Source organism: Hypomesus transpacificus, chromosome 18 (genome assembly GCF_021917145.1).
Source record: "Hypomesus transpacificus isolate Combined female chromosome 18, fHypTra1, whole genome shotgun sequence".
NCBI lineage: Eukaryota > Metazoa > Chordata > Actinopteri > Osmeriformes > Osmeridae > Hypomesus > Hypomesus transpacificus.
Genome location: NC_061077.1, coordinates 1,132,044 through 1,147,913, shown reverse-complemented (window position 1 = coordinate 1,147,913; position 15,870 = coordinate 1,132,044). Strand labels below are relative to the sequence as shown.

Genomic DNA, 15,870 nt, shown 5'->3' with positions numbered 1-15,870 from the left:
GAAGCATGCGGTTCTGACCTGGACTTCCTGTGTCTGACATCTTACACAGGCTCAGCTCGTAGATCCCCGTCACTCGGTTACTGCAACAGAAACAAGAAGAATAAGAGGCAAGTCAGTCAAAGTTGAATTTTAGACACAAAATGGCTGACGGCTGCAAGTTTGAAACAGTCCATTGAGTTCTAAAGACACAAAATGGCCACCAGCTGCCTCACCAGTCAGGGGTCTTGGAGTAGCCGCTACCAAAGAAGTTCCTTAGCGAGCGGGGAGGCGAGATCTTCGCGTCTCGAGAGTAGAAGACCATGCAGATGTCTTTGGTAATGATGGCGGGCTGGATGCAGTGGTCAAGCTGCCAAATGAGGAAACAAAATGAGCTTGTGTAGCACTGCTCAATGGAGATTCAGCCACTTTGACCCAAAATGGCCACAGAACAGGTTGACCCAAAATGGCCACGGAACAGGTTGACCCAAAATGGCAGCCATGAGACGTGATTAAGTTTGAACCAAAATACATGCAACTGACCTCCAGGTATGCAGAAAGGGTCATGAATATCTTCTCTCCGTAGGGAGTCACCCGGTTGAGCAGGAGAGAGTTGTGCAGGGAGCTGTCCCACACTGCCTCGAAACGGTAGAAGGTCCTAGAAGAAGATACGACAACCTTTAGCTCTAGTCTCTGATGAGAATTCTCTATTTAGATTCAAAGGGAATTGCACTAGGTAAGAGGCTATTTCAAGCCATTTCTAGTTACAAAGTGCTATGCTTTATGTCACAATAGACACAAAGAGCTTAGAAAAATAAGCAATCTAGCTACAACTGTTGGGTTCGAAGTATTACAGTACCAAAGAAAATACTGAAAGTGATTAACTACAGTTTCATATGCAGTTGTGGGTAGGGGTTTTTAAAACATATAATTTACTGCCGTCATTCCACTTCCTGCTAAACGGATACGTTGACAAGACGACAAGTTCGCTGGACTGTGAACATGTCGCATCCATTAGTGAGTCAACAGACTTCTGTGAAGGGGGAACGCTGGATAGCAGTGAGGAGCGGGGGTGAGCGAGCATGCCGAGAAGAAATCTCGACGACAAACGACCGCAGCAGGTGTCACAATCATCAACCGTGTGTGAGAAGCAGCAGGTGAGAGAGTGCCACGTTACGTGTTCGACAGGAAGAGCTAGCAACAACCTCAAGACAAGGGCCCGTTCCTGTAGTTAATGTCAGTTACTTATTTTATTTTTGACGCTTTGTTGTTGTTGTTGCCACATTCCTGACACGGGCGAGAAGCAAGGTGGCTCAACTGACACCAGTCTTCGACATTCCATAACAGCCGCACACTATCTACCGAGTCTGTGATTATGTCCGTTAGTTTTTAAAGGAAGTTGAGCAATCGATGTGATTTCTCGGCGTCACGTCCAATTAGCTGAATAGTACATCGAGCTGACTTGGTGAAATAGTGGATTAGCACAGCGGCTACTACTACCACACCTGCTTCTCTGAGCCATCTGTCAATGACGGCCCCAGCTTTTTTAGATGACTCATCCTTGCAGTGCCGTTTCCAGCCAGCAGAGATCGCTCCTAACTGCAGGCTGCATCGGCTGTCAGTGACTCAGTGGCCGTGCATATTACCGAGGCTGTGCCATAATACAAGACTCACACTGTGTCAACGTTAACTCACACTGGTGTGTGTTAGCGAAAGAGAAAATGTATGTCATCGAGGTGCCACAGAACATCATAACCTGTGTTTTCATACAAGGTTTGAGGAATTTCCGATTGGGTGATATCAAAAGATAGAAGAAAACACACAAAAAGGGTAATATTTCATTACGGTTGCCTTTATAAAGGGTTTTCTTTAAGAAGGAGGTACTTCATGAATCATAGTGGCAGTTATGACTCAAGTCATTAAGTGTGAAAAACAGCCATTGCTTAGCAGGGCTGCACCACAAGCCGATGTCCTTCAAAGATTTTGTTATCTCTCAACAACCCTTTTATAAAGGCAACTACAACGTAATGTATTACCCCAAAAATTAAACTGGCAGAAATGAGAAGTTAGCACTATACTACTGTATATATACATCTGTGTCTATGGAGACTATAAGGAGATCCATAAAGCTCTTCCGTGTGGAAGGGTGTTTATGGTCGCTGGTACCTAGGAATATCCTTATCAAGACAAAGCCTGAGAGTTCCCAATATCCAGCGCAGCAGGAAAGAAGCACAGGAAAAGAGAGAAAGAGGAAGAGAGAGAGAGAGAGGAAGAGAGGTAGAGAGGAAGAGAGAGGAAATGAGAGAGAGAGAGAGAGAGAGAGAGGAAGAGACAGAGAGAGAGGAAAAGAGAGGGAGAGAGGAAGAGAGAGGAAAAGAGAGCGAGAGGAACAGAGAGACAGGGAGAGAGAGAGAGAGAGAGAAAGGGAGAGGAAGAGACAGAGAAAGAGGAAGAGAGAGCAAGAGAGAAAGTAGCAAAAGGAGTCAGGCAAAATAATTAATGGAGCAAAAAACAATAAAATGAACAAAGAATAAAATGATTAGTTTAATGATTAGAGTATGGATTCATACTGTTCCTACATGTACATGCAGTTTCACTCACGCATGAAAACACAAGCACACACTGTAAACAACAGTTGCTAGAAGGAAGGAATCGATGAATCGATTCAAGCTCTATGAAATTACTTTGACATACTTTCAAAGTTATCAGTTTCAGGATATATCTCCCCCATTTTACACTGTATATCTTGTATCTATCTGTGTGTGGATGTGTAGTGTACATCCTGTGTGGATGTGTAGTGTTCATCCTGTGTGGATGTGTAGTGTTCATCCTGTGTGGATGTGTAGTGTTCATCCTGTGTGGATGTGTAGCGTTCATCCTGTGTGGATGTGTAGTGTTCATCCTGTGTGGATGTGTAGCGTTCATCCTGTGTGGATGTGTAGTGTTCATCCTGTGTGGATGTGTAGCGTTCATCCTGTGTGGATGTGTAGTGTTCATCCTGTGTGGATGTGTAGTGTTCATCCTGTGTGGATGTGTAGTGTACATCCTGTATCTGTACCTGTTGGCGTTGTGGGACGACTTGATGTTTTTAGCAGAGATGATGTTGAGAGAGAGTACAGCGTCGGCTGCAGAGTCATCTACCTCAGGCTTGTTCCTGATGCGGCCTGATGGGGGCAGGGCAGGGGGATAGGGGGGGTGGACGGAGGAGAGGGGCAGGAGGGTACAAATTGTGTCAAGTGTTTGATGTACAGCAAATGTTTAAAAAAAAAATCCTCATACTATAAAACGATGGAGAAGTGTTCCTGTGTGACAGGAGGTTCCTGACAGGAAGGGATCTGTAGGAGAGTGTGCGTGTGCAGGAGGGAGAGTGTGTGCAGGCGTGTGTTTGTGTGCAGGCGTGTGGACTCACCTACTACCAACTCTCGTACGTCCTTCCAATGCAGCTCGCTGCCCTTCTCATGAATCAGAGTCACTGTGATCCTGCGCTGGATACCCTGCACACACACGCACACACACACGGTTGGTATGAGAACTACACACACAAACACCTACAAAATGAACCACGTGAACACAGCCTACTTAAAAAAAAACAGTTGGAGCTACACCCAACAGTATAACTCCCTTTCCAGTCTCATGTCTCGTTTGACCTGCAGGGCCGAGAGCTCGTTGAGATAATAAAGTGAATCTGACTTGGTCAGGAGCAGAGGTGAGGCAGAGGTGAGGCAGAGGTGAGGAGGGATGTTCAGTACCTGGTGCAGCAGGTAGGTCCCATGACAGGGTAGACCTCCACTGTGGTCCACCACAGCTGGGATGTACCTGGTGACAAGACGCACAACTATCAGTGTGAGTGTGTGTGCGTCAGTGAGAGAGAGGGAATGCATGTGTGATGTTAAGTGAAGAGAAAATGAGTGTTTGGATGTGTATGTGTGTGTGTACATGTATGTGCTTCCATGTGTGTAGACTCACTCTCCCGTTGGTTCCAGTTCGCTGATCTCAAACCACACCAGCAGGTCGTATTTGCTCACACACTGACCCAGGTTGGACTTGGTGATAGTGTTCAGCTTGGTGGCTGGGACTGGCAATCACACACACACACACACATACACAGAGAGAGAGAGAGAGAGAGAGAGAGAGAGAGAGAGAGAGAGAGAGAGAGAGAGAGTGAGAGTAGGATAAGCAACAAGTCGAGACACAAAGGTTGGTAGGGTCACAAGTAGAGTAGAGTTTTGAGAAAGTGAAGTAAGAAAAAATATGAAATCGAATTTTAAAATAATAATAATAATAGAAACATTTAAAATATTATATTTGTGGGGTTGAAAATAGGGATATAAAGTGAAAAGGAATAACATGGTTTGGCTATGAATACACTGGAGAACCGAATACCAGTGATGGTTTAACAGAGTTACAGTAGCAAGCTTGTGATATTAGCCCGCGTGAAAAGGGAGCTGCAACAGTTTCACCTCAGCAGACCTCAGAATGGGCTCAGGATCGGTTACCTTTCAATAGGCAGCACAAAGACCCCAACAGGGATCCCGTGAGAGAACAACACTATGAAAGAACATCCGCCTCAAAGCATCAGCGAGTTCAGAGCTGCGAGGCGCAAGGCCAGTAGGCTAAATCACAGATTACACATCGCCAGGATGGGCCCCATGCTGGGCTACCTGCAGCCACAGCAGGATCCCCTTCCCACAATGCAGCAGCTGTCTAATCTCTGAGTCATGCAGCAGGAGACTCTCTGTTCCCTCCAAGCAGACCGTCATGGTTGTCATGGAGACATGCGTCACTGTCTGGGCAGGGCCCAGTCAGGTTTAAAGGTTACAGTTTAATTCACGATAAATTAAGCTCTTTGTTGGGGTATAATCATTACTAAAACTAAAATAGTATTCGATCCCTCGGTCAGATAGTTTACTGTACATTGAAACTTTGCTGAGCAGACGGTTGTTCTGGAGGTGAATAGAGAGGGGTTTAGAACTCATCTCAGAACAGCTAGTAGCAGACTAGTTCAGCTTCTAACACACCACAACAGAAGCACATTAAATCACGCTGGACCAGGGAAAGCTAAGGTACAACCACCAGTCACAACAAGCACAGCAGAAGCACAGGGGAGGTCTACATCAGCATGTCTAGCCTGAGGAGTAGACTGTTACCCTGCTCCGGTGCTAGGCTACGTAGCCACCCTCCCTCCGCTGCAATGCTACGCTACGTCTCCTGCTCCGGTGCTAGGCTACGTAGCCACCCTCCCTCCGCTGCAATGCTACGCTACGTCTCCTGCTCCGGTGCTAGGCTACGTAGCCACCCTCCCTACGCTGCAAGGCTACGCTACGTCTCCTGCTCCGGTGCTAGGCTACGTAGCCACCCTCCCTACGCTGCAATGCTACGCTACGTCTCCTGCTCCGGTGCTAGGCTACGTAGCCACCCTCCCTACGCTGCAATGCTACGCTGCGTCTCCTGCTACGGGGCCGCGCGGCGGCGCCCGCTCTACCAACCGTGGTGCCTGGGCATGGGGAGTGCGAGGCCAAAAGGCACGGGGAGGAAGGGGAAGTGGGAGAGCTGGTCGGCTCCGTCCTCCAGGCTGGCCACGGCGGTGGAGGCCAGGGCGTTGGCGTGCTCAGACAGCGTGTCCAGCACCTGGCCGTGGACGTAGCCAGTCATCAGGTAGCGGAGCAGCTCGATCTTACGGGCGTGGTCTGGGAGGAGGAGGAGGGGGGGGGGGCGGGTGAGACCCAGGGGATTGTGGGGATTGGTGGAGAGGAGGGCGGAGGAGACCAGGGATTGTGGGGATTGACGGAGGGGGAAAAGGGTGGGCGGGGTCAGAGGTCATACGAGACCAGAAACGGTGGGGGTTGGTGGAGAGGAAGAGAGTTGTGTGGAAGGATGGAGGTAAAAAAAATCCAGAGAATGCAGGAAAGAAAAGGAAGAAGGGAAATGAGAGGCATGCACATGTGACCTAAAACACGACTGAGAACGCTGATGATGATGATGATGATGAAGCACCACAGGCTGACTGTAGTGCTGAGAGAGAGAGAGAGAGAGAGAGAGAGAGAGAGAGAGAGAGAGAGAGAGAGAGAGAGAGAGAGAGAGAGAGAAAGAAAGCGAGGAGAGAGAGTTGGTACTGTCCTCACCTGGCTTGGACAGAGGCATGGGGATAGGGTAGTACTTCCTGGATGGCTGTGGAGGACTACGAACAAAACAAACAATAAACATGAACACGGTATAATCACTTCTCTTGATGGTTGTAGTACTATCCCTCAGTACTAATCCTAGATTTCCAACTGTACATTCTCCATGCACCGTTTCTACATAACTCTTGATGAGAGCTAAATGACTAAAGCGTATGGTGAGTTACCTGATGAGGTCCTGGCCGTGCAGGTGCAGGGGGTGCTGCTGGTAGTGGCCGAACACCTCGAACACGATGGGCTTGGTCTTGATGTACTCTATAAAGGACTCTGTCACCTCCACCGATATCTGAACACGAAGTTGGACATAAGGTCATGCTACAGAAAAGGCTCTAGCCATGGTTGGTGTGTCTGTGTGTTAAAGTGTGTGTGTGTGTGTGTGTGTGGGGGGGGGGGGTAAGAGTGTGTGTGTGAGAGTGTCCCCTTACGTTCTGGACATGGTAAAAGCCCAGAGGAGATCCTTTTCCGGAGTTCTTCAGGGGCTCAGTGGAGAAGGCCTCGTCATGACGATGCAGGAAACTGAAGGGAGAACAGTCTAGGTCACTACAGGATAGACTTCAGGGTCTGGATTTGCTGTGCGTCTGCATGTGTTTCGGATGTATGTCTACGTTCAGTACGTGTGTGTGTGTATGTATCTGCGTACAGTACGTGTGTGTGTGTATGTATCTGCGTACAGTACGTGTGTGTGTGTATGTATCTGCGTACAGTAAGTGTGTGTGTGCGTCAGATCCAACAGGACTCACTTGAACTGGCAGAAGATGTCTGCGTACTCAGGCAGGATCCCGCTGGCCTGCAGGACGGTCACTCTGAAGGTGAAGATGCTGCCCACCTCCAGCCTTGCCGCCAGGCCTTCTCCAGGCCCCAGCTTGGACTCGCCCAAGTCTCCTAGCTTCAGATCTGCCCCCAAACACAAGTCACATTACCAGGGCGGCCTCGATCGCAGGACAAGTTCACCTGCAGTACCACGAGGACTTACAGCAGCGGCCTGGGTTCGAATCCGGTCCTTTTAAGGCTCTTTTTGCTGCCTGTCAACCCTCTCTCTCTTTCTCCAATTTCATTGTACATTTTTACAGAAAATCTGCTGCGAGTCCAACATTGCTTTGCAGACCGAAAGTAAATGACAAACAAAAGCATGCCAGGTGTCACTTTCTAAAGACTATCCCCTCTCTAAAGACTATCCCCTCTCTAAAGACTATCCCCTCTCTAAAGACTATCCCCTCTCTAAAGACAATCCCCTCTCCAAAGACCATCCCCTATCCAAAGACCATCCCCTCTCAAAAGACTATCCCCTTTCTAAAGACTATCCCCTCTCTAAAGACTATCCCCTCTCTAAAGATCATCCCCTCTCTAAAGACTATCCCCTATCTAAAGACCATCCCCTCTCAAAAGACTATCCCCTCTCTAAAGACCATCCCCTCTCTAAAGACCATCCCCTCTCTAAAGACTATCCCCTCTCTAAAGACTATCCCCTCTCTAAAGACCATCCCCTCTCTAAAGACTATCCCCTCTCTAAAGACTATCCCCTCTCTAAAGACTATCCCCTCTCTAAAGACCATCCCCTCTCTAAAGACCATCCCCTCTCTAAAGACTATCCCCTCTCTAAAGACCATCCCCTCTCCAAAGACTATCCCCTCTCTAAAGACCATCCCCTATCCAAAGACTATCCCCTCTCTAAAGACTATTCCCTCTCTAAAGACTATCCCCTCTCTAAAGACTTAAACCCATTTACTATTCCACTCCAGGGCATAAGCCGAAACACCTTAGGAACACCTGCTGCCATGTCATCCCCCAGCCTCTCTCCCTCTGTCGTGGGGGGGTGGGTCATGTTTACGAAGGGCGGGGTGAAGGGCCATGGGTGGGCGCTGCCTCTACTCACCCATGTCACTGATCCTGTGGAGCTCTTCCGAGGGGGCGCTGATCTCTGAACTCTGCCCCTGACCCTCCACGATCCGCAGCTCCTCCAGGGAGACGCCAGAGCGGGTCATGACCGTGCAGGGAAAGTCCTTCTGAACAAGGGAGGGATAGAGAGAGAGGAAGGAGAGAACAGGAATGAACATCTAGCATGTGGTAGATATGAAACACTCAAACAACCTATGAGTAAATCTTGAAGATAAAACCATCCTTTATTTTATATACTGCTACTTTAAATGTTATATAAACCAAAATATGATATTGTTATGTTGATTTATTATTGTAAATTATTATTATTTTTTTAATATATTTTGGGTTTTAACCTAGACAAAATCTAACCAGAGTAAATTGTTCTGGTTCTCTACCTTTCTAAAGTACTCGTCATCGAAGGAGATCTTGGCGGTTCCAGACTGTCTCACCCCGGAGCCGTAGTCAGGCGCCTCCTCATCAGCTGGGAAACGACGAGTTGTCGTTATGTCACACACGTTACATCACACACACTCACAACAATGTTTACAGACACACACTGTCCTCTGTCCCCGGGACTTCCAAGGAACCTAGATTCTTAGAAGTCTCAAAAACATTCAAACCTTTAGCTAAGTCAGGTCTCTGTTTCCAGGATGTGGAGTCTAGAACACTTCAATGTTTACATTAAAATGGGTGTGGAGAACCTATACTATAGGGTGATAATCTAGAGAATACTCTAGATAGGAGTATTCACTATCCTCACCCACAATAACCTGTACCCCCAGAGCAGGGTAGAGAGAGAAAGACAGAGAGACAGAGAGAGACAGAGAGAGAGAGAGAGAGAGAGAGACAGAGATAGAGAGACAGACACAGACAGACAGAGAGAGAGACAGAGAGAGAAGGAGAGACAGAGAGAGAAACAGAGAGAGACAGAGAGAGAGAAGGAGAGAGAGAGACAGAGAGAGAAGGAGAGAGAGAGAGACAGACAGAGAGACAGAGAGAGAGACAGACAGAGAGACATCGCAGTAGTTCTGGTCCTCACCAGCGATGGCCTGCACCCCCACGCGCAGGAAACCACGCACTTCGCCTTTCTCCGTCACTATGGCAACGCGGTGGACCAGGGGAACGGGGTACAGCAGGTTGCTCAGGTACACAAAGGCCCTGGGGGGGAGGAGGAGGAGGAAGAGAGGTGAAGATCTAGAGATGTTCATCAAAGCACATCGTCCTGGATATTCAAATCCCAAGTTAAAGTTCAAGCTTCGATGAGATAAAGAGCATATATGAACCGGATAATATATGCGTTTGTTACATTACTTATTTAAAATGTAAATGGATAAACTGCTATTGGAACTAGGCAGTGCGGAACCCTTAGTAAGTCTGCCTTCTTTCTTGTGACATCATTCCTACCCTTCACGTGGATGATGTCACAGGATTAGTGCAGCTCTGACCAGTTACAAGGAGGCAGCAGGATGAGTCATGTATGCGTACGCGTGTGCTGAACATGACTTTATCTTCCGTCCCACGTCCCACAATCACGCACAGTTAAGCAGAAGCGTACGTGGTTAGTCACGTCATCTGTGTTTTTTGTTACTAATGACACAAATCGGGGCCGATTAATATGTAAACAACACGAACAAAACAAGGTTGAATACCAAATGATGAAAAGAAACAAAAGGCCGTTTGTGAGCGAAGTTCAAGGAGCGGGAGGTTGGAGAGCAGAGCCCAGCAGGTAACAGACTGGCGTCGTGCTGAAGAGGTTCGTTCAGTCACAGTCACACCACGACGTGTCGTCTTGTGGGTGGTGATTTGCAGCATCCCCTTCCCCCTCCATCCTTTCCCTCCCTCCCCCCCCTCCCCCCCTCCACCCCACTTCTCTCCCTTCCCTCTCTCCATACTTCCTCTTTACCCTCCCTCTATCATTTTCTCTCCCCTCACTACTTTCCTCCATCCTTCCCCCCTTCTCTCCCTCTACTCACAACTTCCCCCCTCCTTTTCTCCCTCCCTCCCTCCCTCTCCCTCTCTATTCTTCTGCAGAGAGAAACCAAGGCTGACAAGAGAAATGTCAGGCAGACTGCTGAGGTCACAATGACGCAGGTAGTTGGAGAGAGCACTATAAAGATGACACCTCAGTCTGGCTGGGCCTGCATCAATCTGGCCTGATTGGTGGGCTGTGTTTACTTGGCTGAGCGTAGGGCTGATGCAATATGAATAAAGTGTGTCAGTATCACTGGTGCCATGGATACTGGACATCATTAATACGGTGGAAAGACTATATCATGTAGTCATTTAACAGATGCTTTTATCCAAAGAGATGTACTGTACAGAAGGGGGATTTTGAACCTGACAACTCCTGATCTGCAGTCAAATGCTGAGCTATACCCTCCCCTATTTAACTTTCATCTAATTTCATAGTTTATAACAAAATTATTTGTGATCAGTAACGGTAAGAATTAGAATCATTAAGATTCTACAATTCTACAATGTTAAACCTCATAGAAGAAAACACAAGTTGAACACATTTTACAAGGTCAATAAAAAAAACAAAATGAAAATAATAATAATAAACAAAGACAGATAAAACAGGGAACAAAGTAGAATCAGAGGTAATACAAGTAACCAGACAGATGATCGTGTCTCCACTACCGGACACCCCTCCAGAGGCAGGGTGGAAGTTAGTGTGGTCAGCAGTGAGATGGGGGTACCTGGGAGACGACAACACAAGCCTGGACTAGAGAGGAGAGTAGAGACGCTGGACACCCTGGTCTCTCTGCGCACAGATGCAGAGACACTTAAAACTTCATCAGGTTACATTAACTACCGTGGGACTGCAGAGCAACACCAACACCGAGAACATTTGCGATGTATTGGGACGGCAATAGTTACAGTTCATTGTGGTTTGGCACTAAAAGTTAGTATGAGGTTCAGTTGTTAAATAAATACATTATTAGTATTCTACACAGACATTTGACAGTTCTAACTCTTCTACTCTTGGAAGGGATTAACCAGAATCAGCTTTACTGGCCAAGTACGTCATTTGACTCTGGTTTTTGACGTTTCTCTGTTATGAATACAGACCCAGTGAGAGGAGGAACAGGGGAGTACCAAGGAGCGACGTCTCAAAACTAGGGCAGGACACTCAGACTAGGGGATCACATCTGCTCAGACGCCTTTGTCTGTTTAACTCTCCACATCAATAAGTGATGAAGCCATTTCTATCTCTGGCTGTGCCGCAGCCTGTTCTGAGAGACTGTTGCGTTTTAGATCCCACTACTTCAGGGCTGACTAAGTTAGCTTTGAGCGTTAACCAGATAACCCTCCGACTGCTCTGGAAGGTTAGGGGGGCTCGGTAAGTGACTTGGTGATCTTAAATATCAGAGTTTCACATGTCGAGGCAGTGCAGCCTAGCAGTCAACTAGCAGACGCTAATAAAGCTGTCATTGCATAAGCTACACAGAACAACAGTCCAGAGAATGACCCCTAGTCTCCCCTGGCCAGGCTTGTGAGGGGGGGGAGGGGGGGGAACCCCGGCTACACCGACATGGCTGGTCACCAACCTTCCCACCAGTATGAACCAGGGGGAGCGGTCGTAGAAGGGGTCCTGGCCGTCGCTGAAGATGTCTGAGCCCTCCTCGGTGCCGGCGTCGGAGCTGGTGTCGTCCACAAAGGCCTCATCATCCATCAGGTCTGACATCTCGCTCTGGCGCTCGTCCGCCAGCTCGGTGATGTCAGAGTCGGCCGTGGAGAAGGTGGGCGAGGGCGTGCGGTCCGCCAGGTGCTCGTTGACGCAGCCGTGGAATATGGGGGAGCTAGGGGAGGGGAGGTAGGGAGTAATGAAGGGGGGAGGGGAGGTAGGGAGTAATGAAGGGGGGGGGAGGGGATGTAGGGAGTAATGAAGGGGGGAGGGGAGGTAGGGAGTAATGAAGGGGGGAGGGGAGGTAGGGAGTAATGAAGGGGGGAGGGGAGGTAGGGAGTAATGAAGGAGAGGGGGGAGGTAGGGAGTAATGAAGGGGGGGGGAGGTAGGGAGTAATGAAGGGGGGGGGAGGAGTTAGGGAGTAATGAACGGGGGGGGGGGGGGGGGGGTAGGGGAAAGGGAGTAATGAAGGTGGAGTGAGGGAGGAATAGAGGGGGGAGGTATGGAGGGGGGGGGTGGTGGGGATGCGAGGAGGGGCAAGCAGCGAATGAAGGTAACAATGGAAAGTGTTATAGAACCAAACACAGTTCATAGAGTTTGAGTTTTCTCCTGAAGAGTGAAGAGTTGGAAGGTGTGGTTTGTATCAGTACTGAGTATATGATCAACGTACATCAGAATTGTAGAGAGAAAATCATCATTATTGCTTCATTCATTGTGTGAAATGTTTTTTTAAGAGCAAATATTGTCAAATCTGTTTCCAGAGAGGCTAAGACAAAGTCAAAATAAACTAAATAAGCTCTCACAAAATTATCACTTGAACAAAAGACACATCAACACAAAATGGTATAGATGCATAAAATGAAATGAAGTAAATACAAAGTGAAAATATCAAATGAAAAATGAAACCCTTATTGGTCAAACTGAGCAAAACAAACTGAAAAAACATGTTCAAACTCACGAGCAAGTGGAACGTAAAATGAATAAATCGAAATGCTCCAATGACAGAAAATGAATCAATCCAAAACCACAACCACATATAAACATAAATAATCGAATGGATGACAGTGTTAATGGAATGAAGTGTTCATATAAATCTCCTCAGCTGTACACACCAAACAAATACAACCACAGATGTCGGTGTCAATGTATAAAAACTAACAATACTGTTAAACCGACAGAAAAAAAAAAAAAATACAACGAAAACCGACAGACTGAACACAATACAAGTCGCTTCAAATTGCTGTGACACAGAACAGGATGCACAGAGCAGGCTTGCGTACCTTCCCACCAGTTTGAACCAATGAAAGCGGTCGTAGAACGGGTCATTTCCTGTCAGTGCGCCCTCGTTGTCGTCCTGAACGGACGAGGCCAGTTCTCCGGCACGGTCGTACATCTCCCTCATCTGCTCCAGCCTCTGCCTGCAGGGACGTGCCAAAACCACAAAGTATTATACTTCAAGTATACATTTAGACCTAGTTTCCCCAGACATAGATTAAGTCTCGTCCTAAAGTAAGAGAAATATTCAGTGAAAATCTCAATTGAAAATGTTTTTTGTCTAGGACAAGGCTTGATTGATGTCTGGTACACTGAGCCACAAAGTATCCTACAAGCATACATATTTTAAAAAAAATCTCCAAAAGTATGTAAACATACAAAATCACAACATTTTAACTTCCGATTGTGTGGGGAAAAAGTCAAACACAATGAAAATGTACAACACCATCTAAAATAAGTGGTGGTGGTTTGGGTCGGTACGGAGCGTACTTGAGCTTCTCCAGGGACCAGTAGTGCGTGGCCCCGTTCTTCAGGTCCTGCACCTCCACCGCCACCACGGTACGGGGGAAGGGCCTGGAGTCACGCTCCTTCTCCGGCTCAGGGGGCAGCAGGTCGGGGGGCAGCGGGGAGTAAAGGGTGTCCGTCAGCAGTACGAACTGGAACTGGACCTGAGAGAGGGAGGAGGAGGGTGAGGAGGGAGGGAGAGGTGGAAGGAGGGAGAGGTGGAGGGAAAGAGAGGAGGAGGGAGGGTGGGGGAGTTGGAAGGAGGGAGAGGTGGAGGGAAAGAGAGGAGGAGGGAGGGTGGGGGAGGTGGAAGGAGGGAGAGGTGGAGGGAAAGGAGGGAGGGAGAGGTGGAGGGTGAGGAGGGAGGGAGAGGTGGAGGGAAAGAGAGGAGGAGGGAGGGTGGGGGAGGTGGAAGGAGGGAGAGGAGGCAGAGAGAGGAGGGAGTAACAAATTCAAGTAGGTGGCGGAGAAAGAGAAAGGGATAGACAGAGCGACAGTGAAGGTTAGAGATAAAAAGAAAAAAGGAGAGGAGGGGAGGAGAAGGAAACAATAACAGAGATAGAAAACAGTCACAGGTCATTTAATAACCGTCCATTCTCCAGCTGTGTGATAAAAGGACCATGTCCATCCTTCTCACACACAGCCCTTACCTCCCCGGTGGACGTGACAAGGTTAAATAAATCATATCAATCCATACGTTCGTCCGTGGTCAGCCCTGTGCTACCAAGGCCTACTGAGATAATATCCATTCCAGCAAAAAGCAAACCAGGATATAAATAAGAGAGCAGAAACTGTAGATAAATAAAGGAGTCATGTCAAAGGCACATGTGTGACAGTGGACTCAACATTTATGACCCTGCTCCTACAGCTTGACATGTCTATAATCAGAGGATAAATCCAAGGTCTCTGGAGGGACCAGACAGACCATAATAAGACCCAAGAACAGTGGAGCCATCGCATGTTAGCTGTGATTTATACAATATCCCCGTGTTGGTCCCTGACATATAAATACCACCGCCGCCTGGATGATCTGAAAGGAGTCGAGCTCAGCCTTTTTCCTGACATCCCCTTAGGTCAAATGTTGTGTTGTTGTGGAGAATGTAGAGATCAATCAAGTCTCGTTGGAAATGTTCATCAAACTTGTGTTGTCCTTTTAGATAATACAACAGTATGCGGGTGTCAGGATTTACACCCTTCCTGCCTCCATCCCTCCTTCCTCCCCTCTCTCCCTCCTTCCTCCCCTCTCTCCCTCCATCCCTCCTTCCTCCCCTCTCTCCCTCCATCCCTCCTTCCTCCCCTCTCTCCCTCCATCCCTCCTTCCTTCCCTCTCTCCCTCCATCCCTCCTTCCTCCCCTCTCTCCCTCCTTCCTCCCCTCTCTCCCTCCATGCCACCATCCCTCCTTCCTCCCCTCTCTCCCTCCATCCCTCCTTCCTCCCCTCTCTCCCTCCATCCTTCCTCCCTCAGTTACCTTCTTCTTGAGCTCCACGCTGATGGCGTTGGCCTCCTTCAGGTACACGGCGTTGCCCCACAGCTGGTCTCTGAGGGAAGTGAACTGATGGTACCTCCACTTCCTGAATGCCCACTGGGCCAGCTCAAACTCATGCTGGGTCCAGGGCACTGGGGGTTTAGGGTTAGACTGTTTAGGAGCGACACACACTCAGATGCATGCAGGCCTAAGAACAGACACGCACACTATATCTCTACCACACACACACTCTTTCACATAAACACACAAACTCTCGGACACACAATGACTATCACAAACACAAACTCTCTTTCTCTCTCACACACACACACACACACACACACAAACCAAGCAGATTCTTCACAATTGTGACGTTAACTACTTGTTTGATTTGATACCATACTTTTTAGATTGTTGTGTTGTTCTGGATTGAGATTTTTTCCAAACAAATGACTCTTTTTAGGTGTTAGCATAATTGATGAAGGAATTAATAGTATGGATGTGATTCTCTAATTAGTGGACAACAAATATAATAAGAATTTCTTTAAGAATATTTATTTTATTTTGACTGTGAATTGCATGTAAATCTTAGTATTGTCGAAAATGAGCACTTGATGTTATTGAAATAGGCGATACGCACATCCCAAAAGATTCGGTTCTGTATAGAAAAAAAGGTGACAACACAATATAGTTTCACTTTTCAAGAACTCCCTGACACAAAATGTATTGTAGAGGGGCCTCAAATGCATTTGACTCCCTCCATGTTTTGGATGTTGGCACACACAGTAGCAAATGAATCTCACACACCTTCCTCCTCCTCCTCCTCCTCTTCTTCCTCGTCGGGCGTCTCCGCGGCCAGCGAGCGCGTCTCCACCTGTTTCTGGAGTTCCTGTAACTTGCTCTCATAGACCTGCACAGCACGGCAGAGGAGACAGTGGACACTGCCTGTCAACAGACAGGACT

General features: G+C 47.9%; 1 protein-coding gene across 3 annotated transcripts in view; it reads right to left on the bottom strand.

Annotated features, from left to right (window-relative positions):
- kif1b (kinesin family member 1B) overlaps positions 1 to 15,870 on the bottom strand; it is a 66,299-nt gene that overhangs the window by 5,679 nt on the left and 44,750 nt on the right. Inside the window, exons 21-39 of one of the 3 annotated variants that reach the window (XM_047040323.1) lie at positions 15,715 to 15,817; positions 14,911 to 15,059; positions 13,427 to 13,605; positions 12,943 to 13,080; positions 11,585 to 11,836; positions 9,073 to 9,191; positions 8,429 to 8,514; positions 8,029 to 8,155; positions 6,896 to 7,049; positions 6,581 to 6,671; positions 6,323 to 6,441; positions 6,099 to 6,154; positions 3,943 to 4,051; positions 3,726 to 3,792; positions 3,386 to 3,470; positions 3,035 to 3,140; positions 520 to 634; positions 213 to 346; positions 19 to 80 (exon numbers count right to left, since the gene is read on the bottom strand). In XM_047040323.1, coding sequence (XP_046896279.1) covers positions 19 to 80; positions 213 to 346; positions 520 to 634; positions 3,035 to 3,140; positions 3,386 to 3,470; positions 3,726 to 3,792; positions 3,943 to 4,051; positions 6,099 to 6,154; positions 6,323 to 6,441; positions 6,581 to 6,671; positions 6,896 to 7,049; positions 8,029 to 8,155; positions 8,429 to 8,514; positions 9,073 to 9,191; positions 11,585 to 11,836; positions 12,943 to 13,080; positions 13,427 to 13,605; positions 14,911 to 15,059; positions 15,715 to 15,817 — 2,251 coding nt within the window. Of the gene's footprint in view, positions 1 to 18; positions 81 to 212; positions 347 to 519; positions 635 to 3,034; positions 3,141 to 3,385; positions 3,471 to 3,725; positions 3,793 to 3,942; positions 4,052 to 6,098; positions 6,155 to 6,322; positions 6,442 to 6,580; positions 6,672 to 6,895; positions 7,050 to 8,028; positions 8,159 to 8,428; positions 8,515 to 9,072; positions 9,192 to 11,584; positions 11,837 to 12,942; positions 13,081 to 13,426; positions 13,606 to 14,910; positions 15,060 to 15,714; positions 15,818 to 15,870 lie in introns of all 3 variants that reach the window. The other 2 variants (XM_047040322.1, XM_047040324.1) reach the window with 2 other exon arrangements.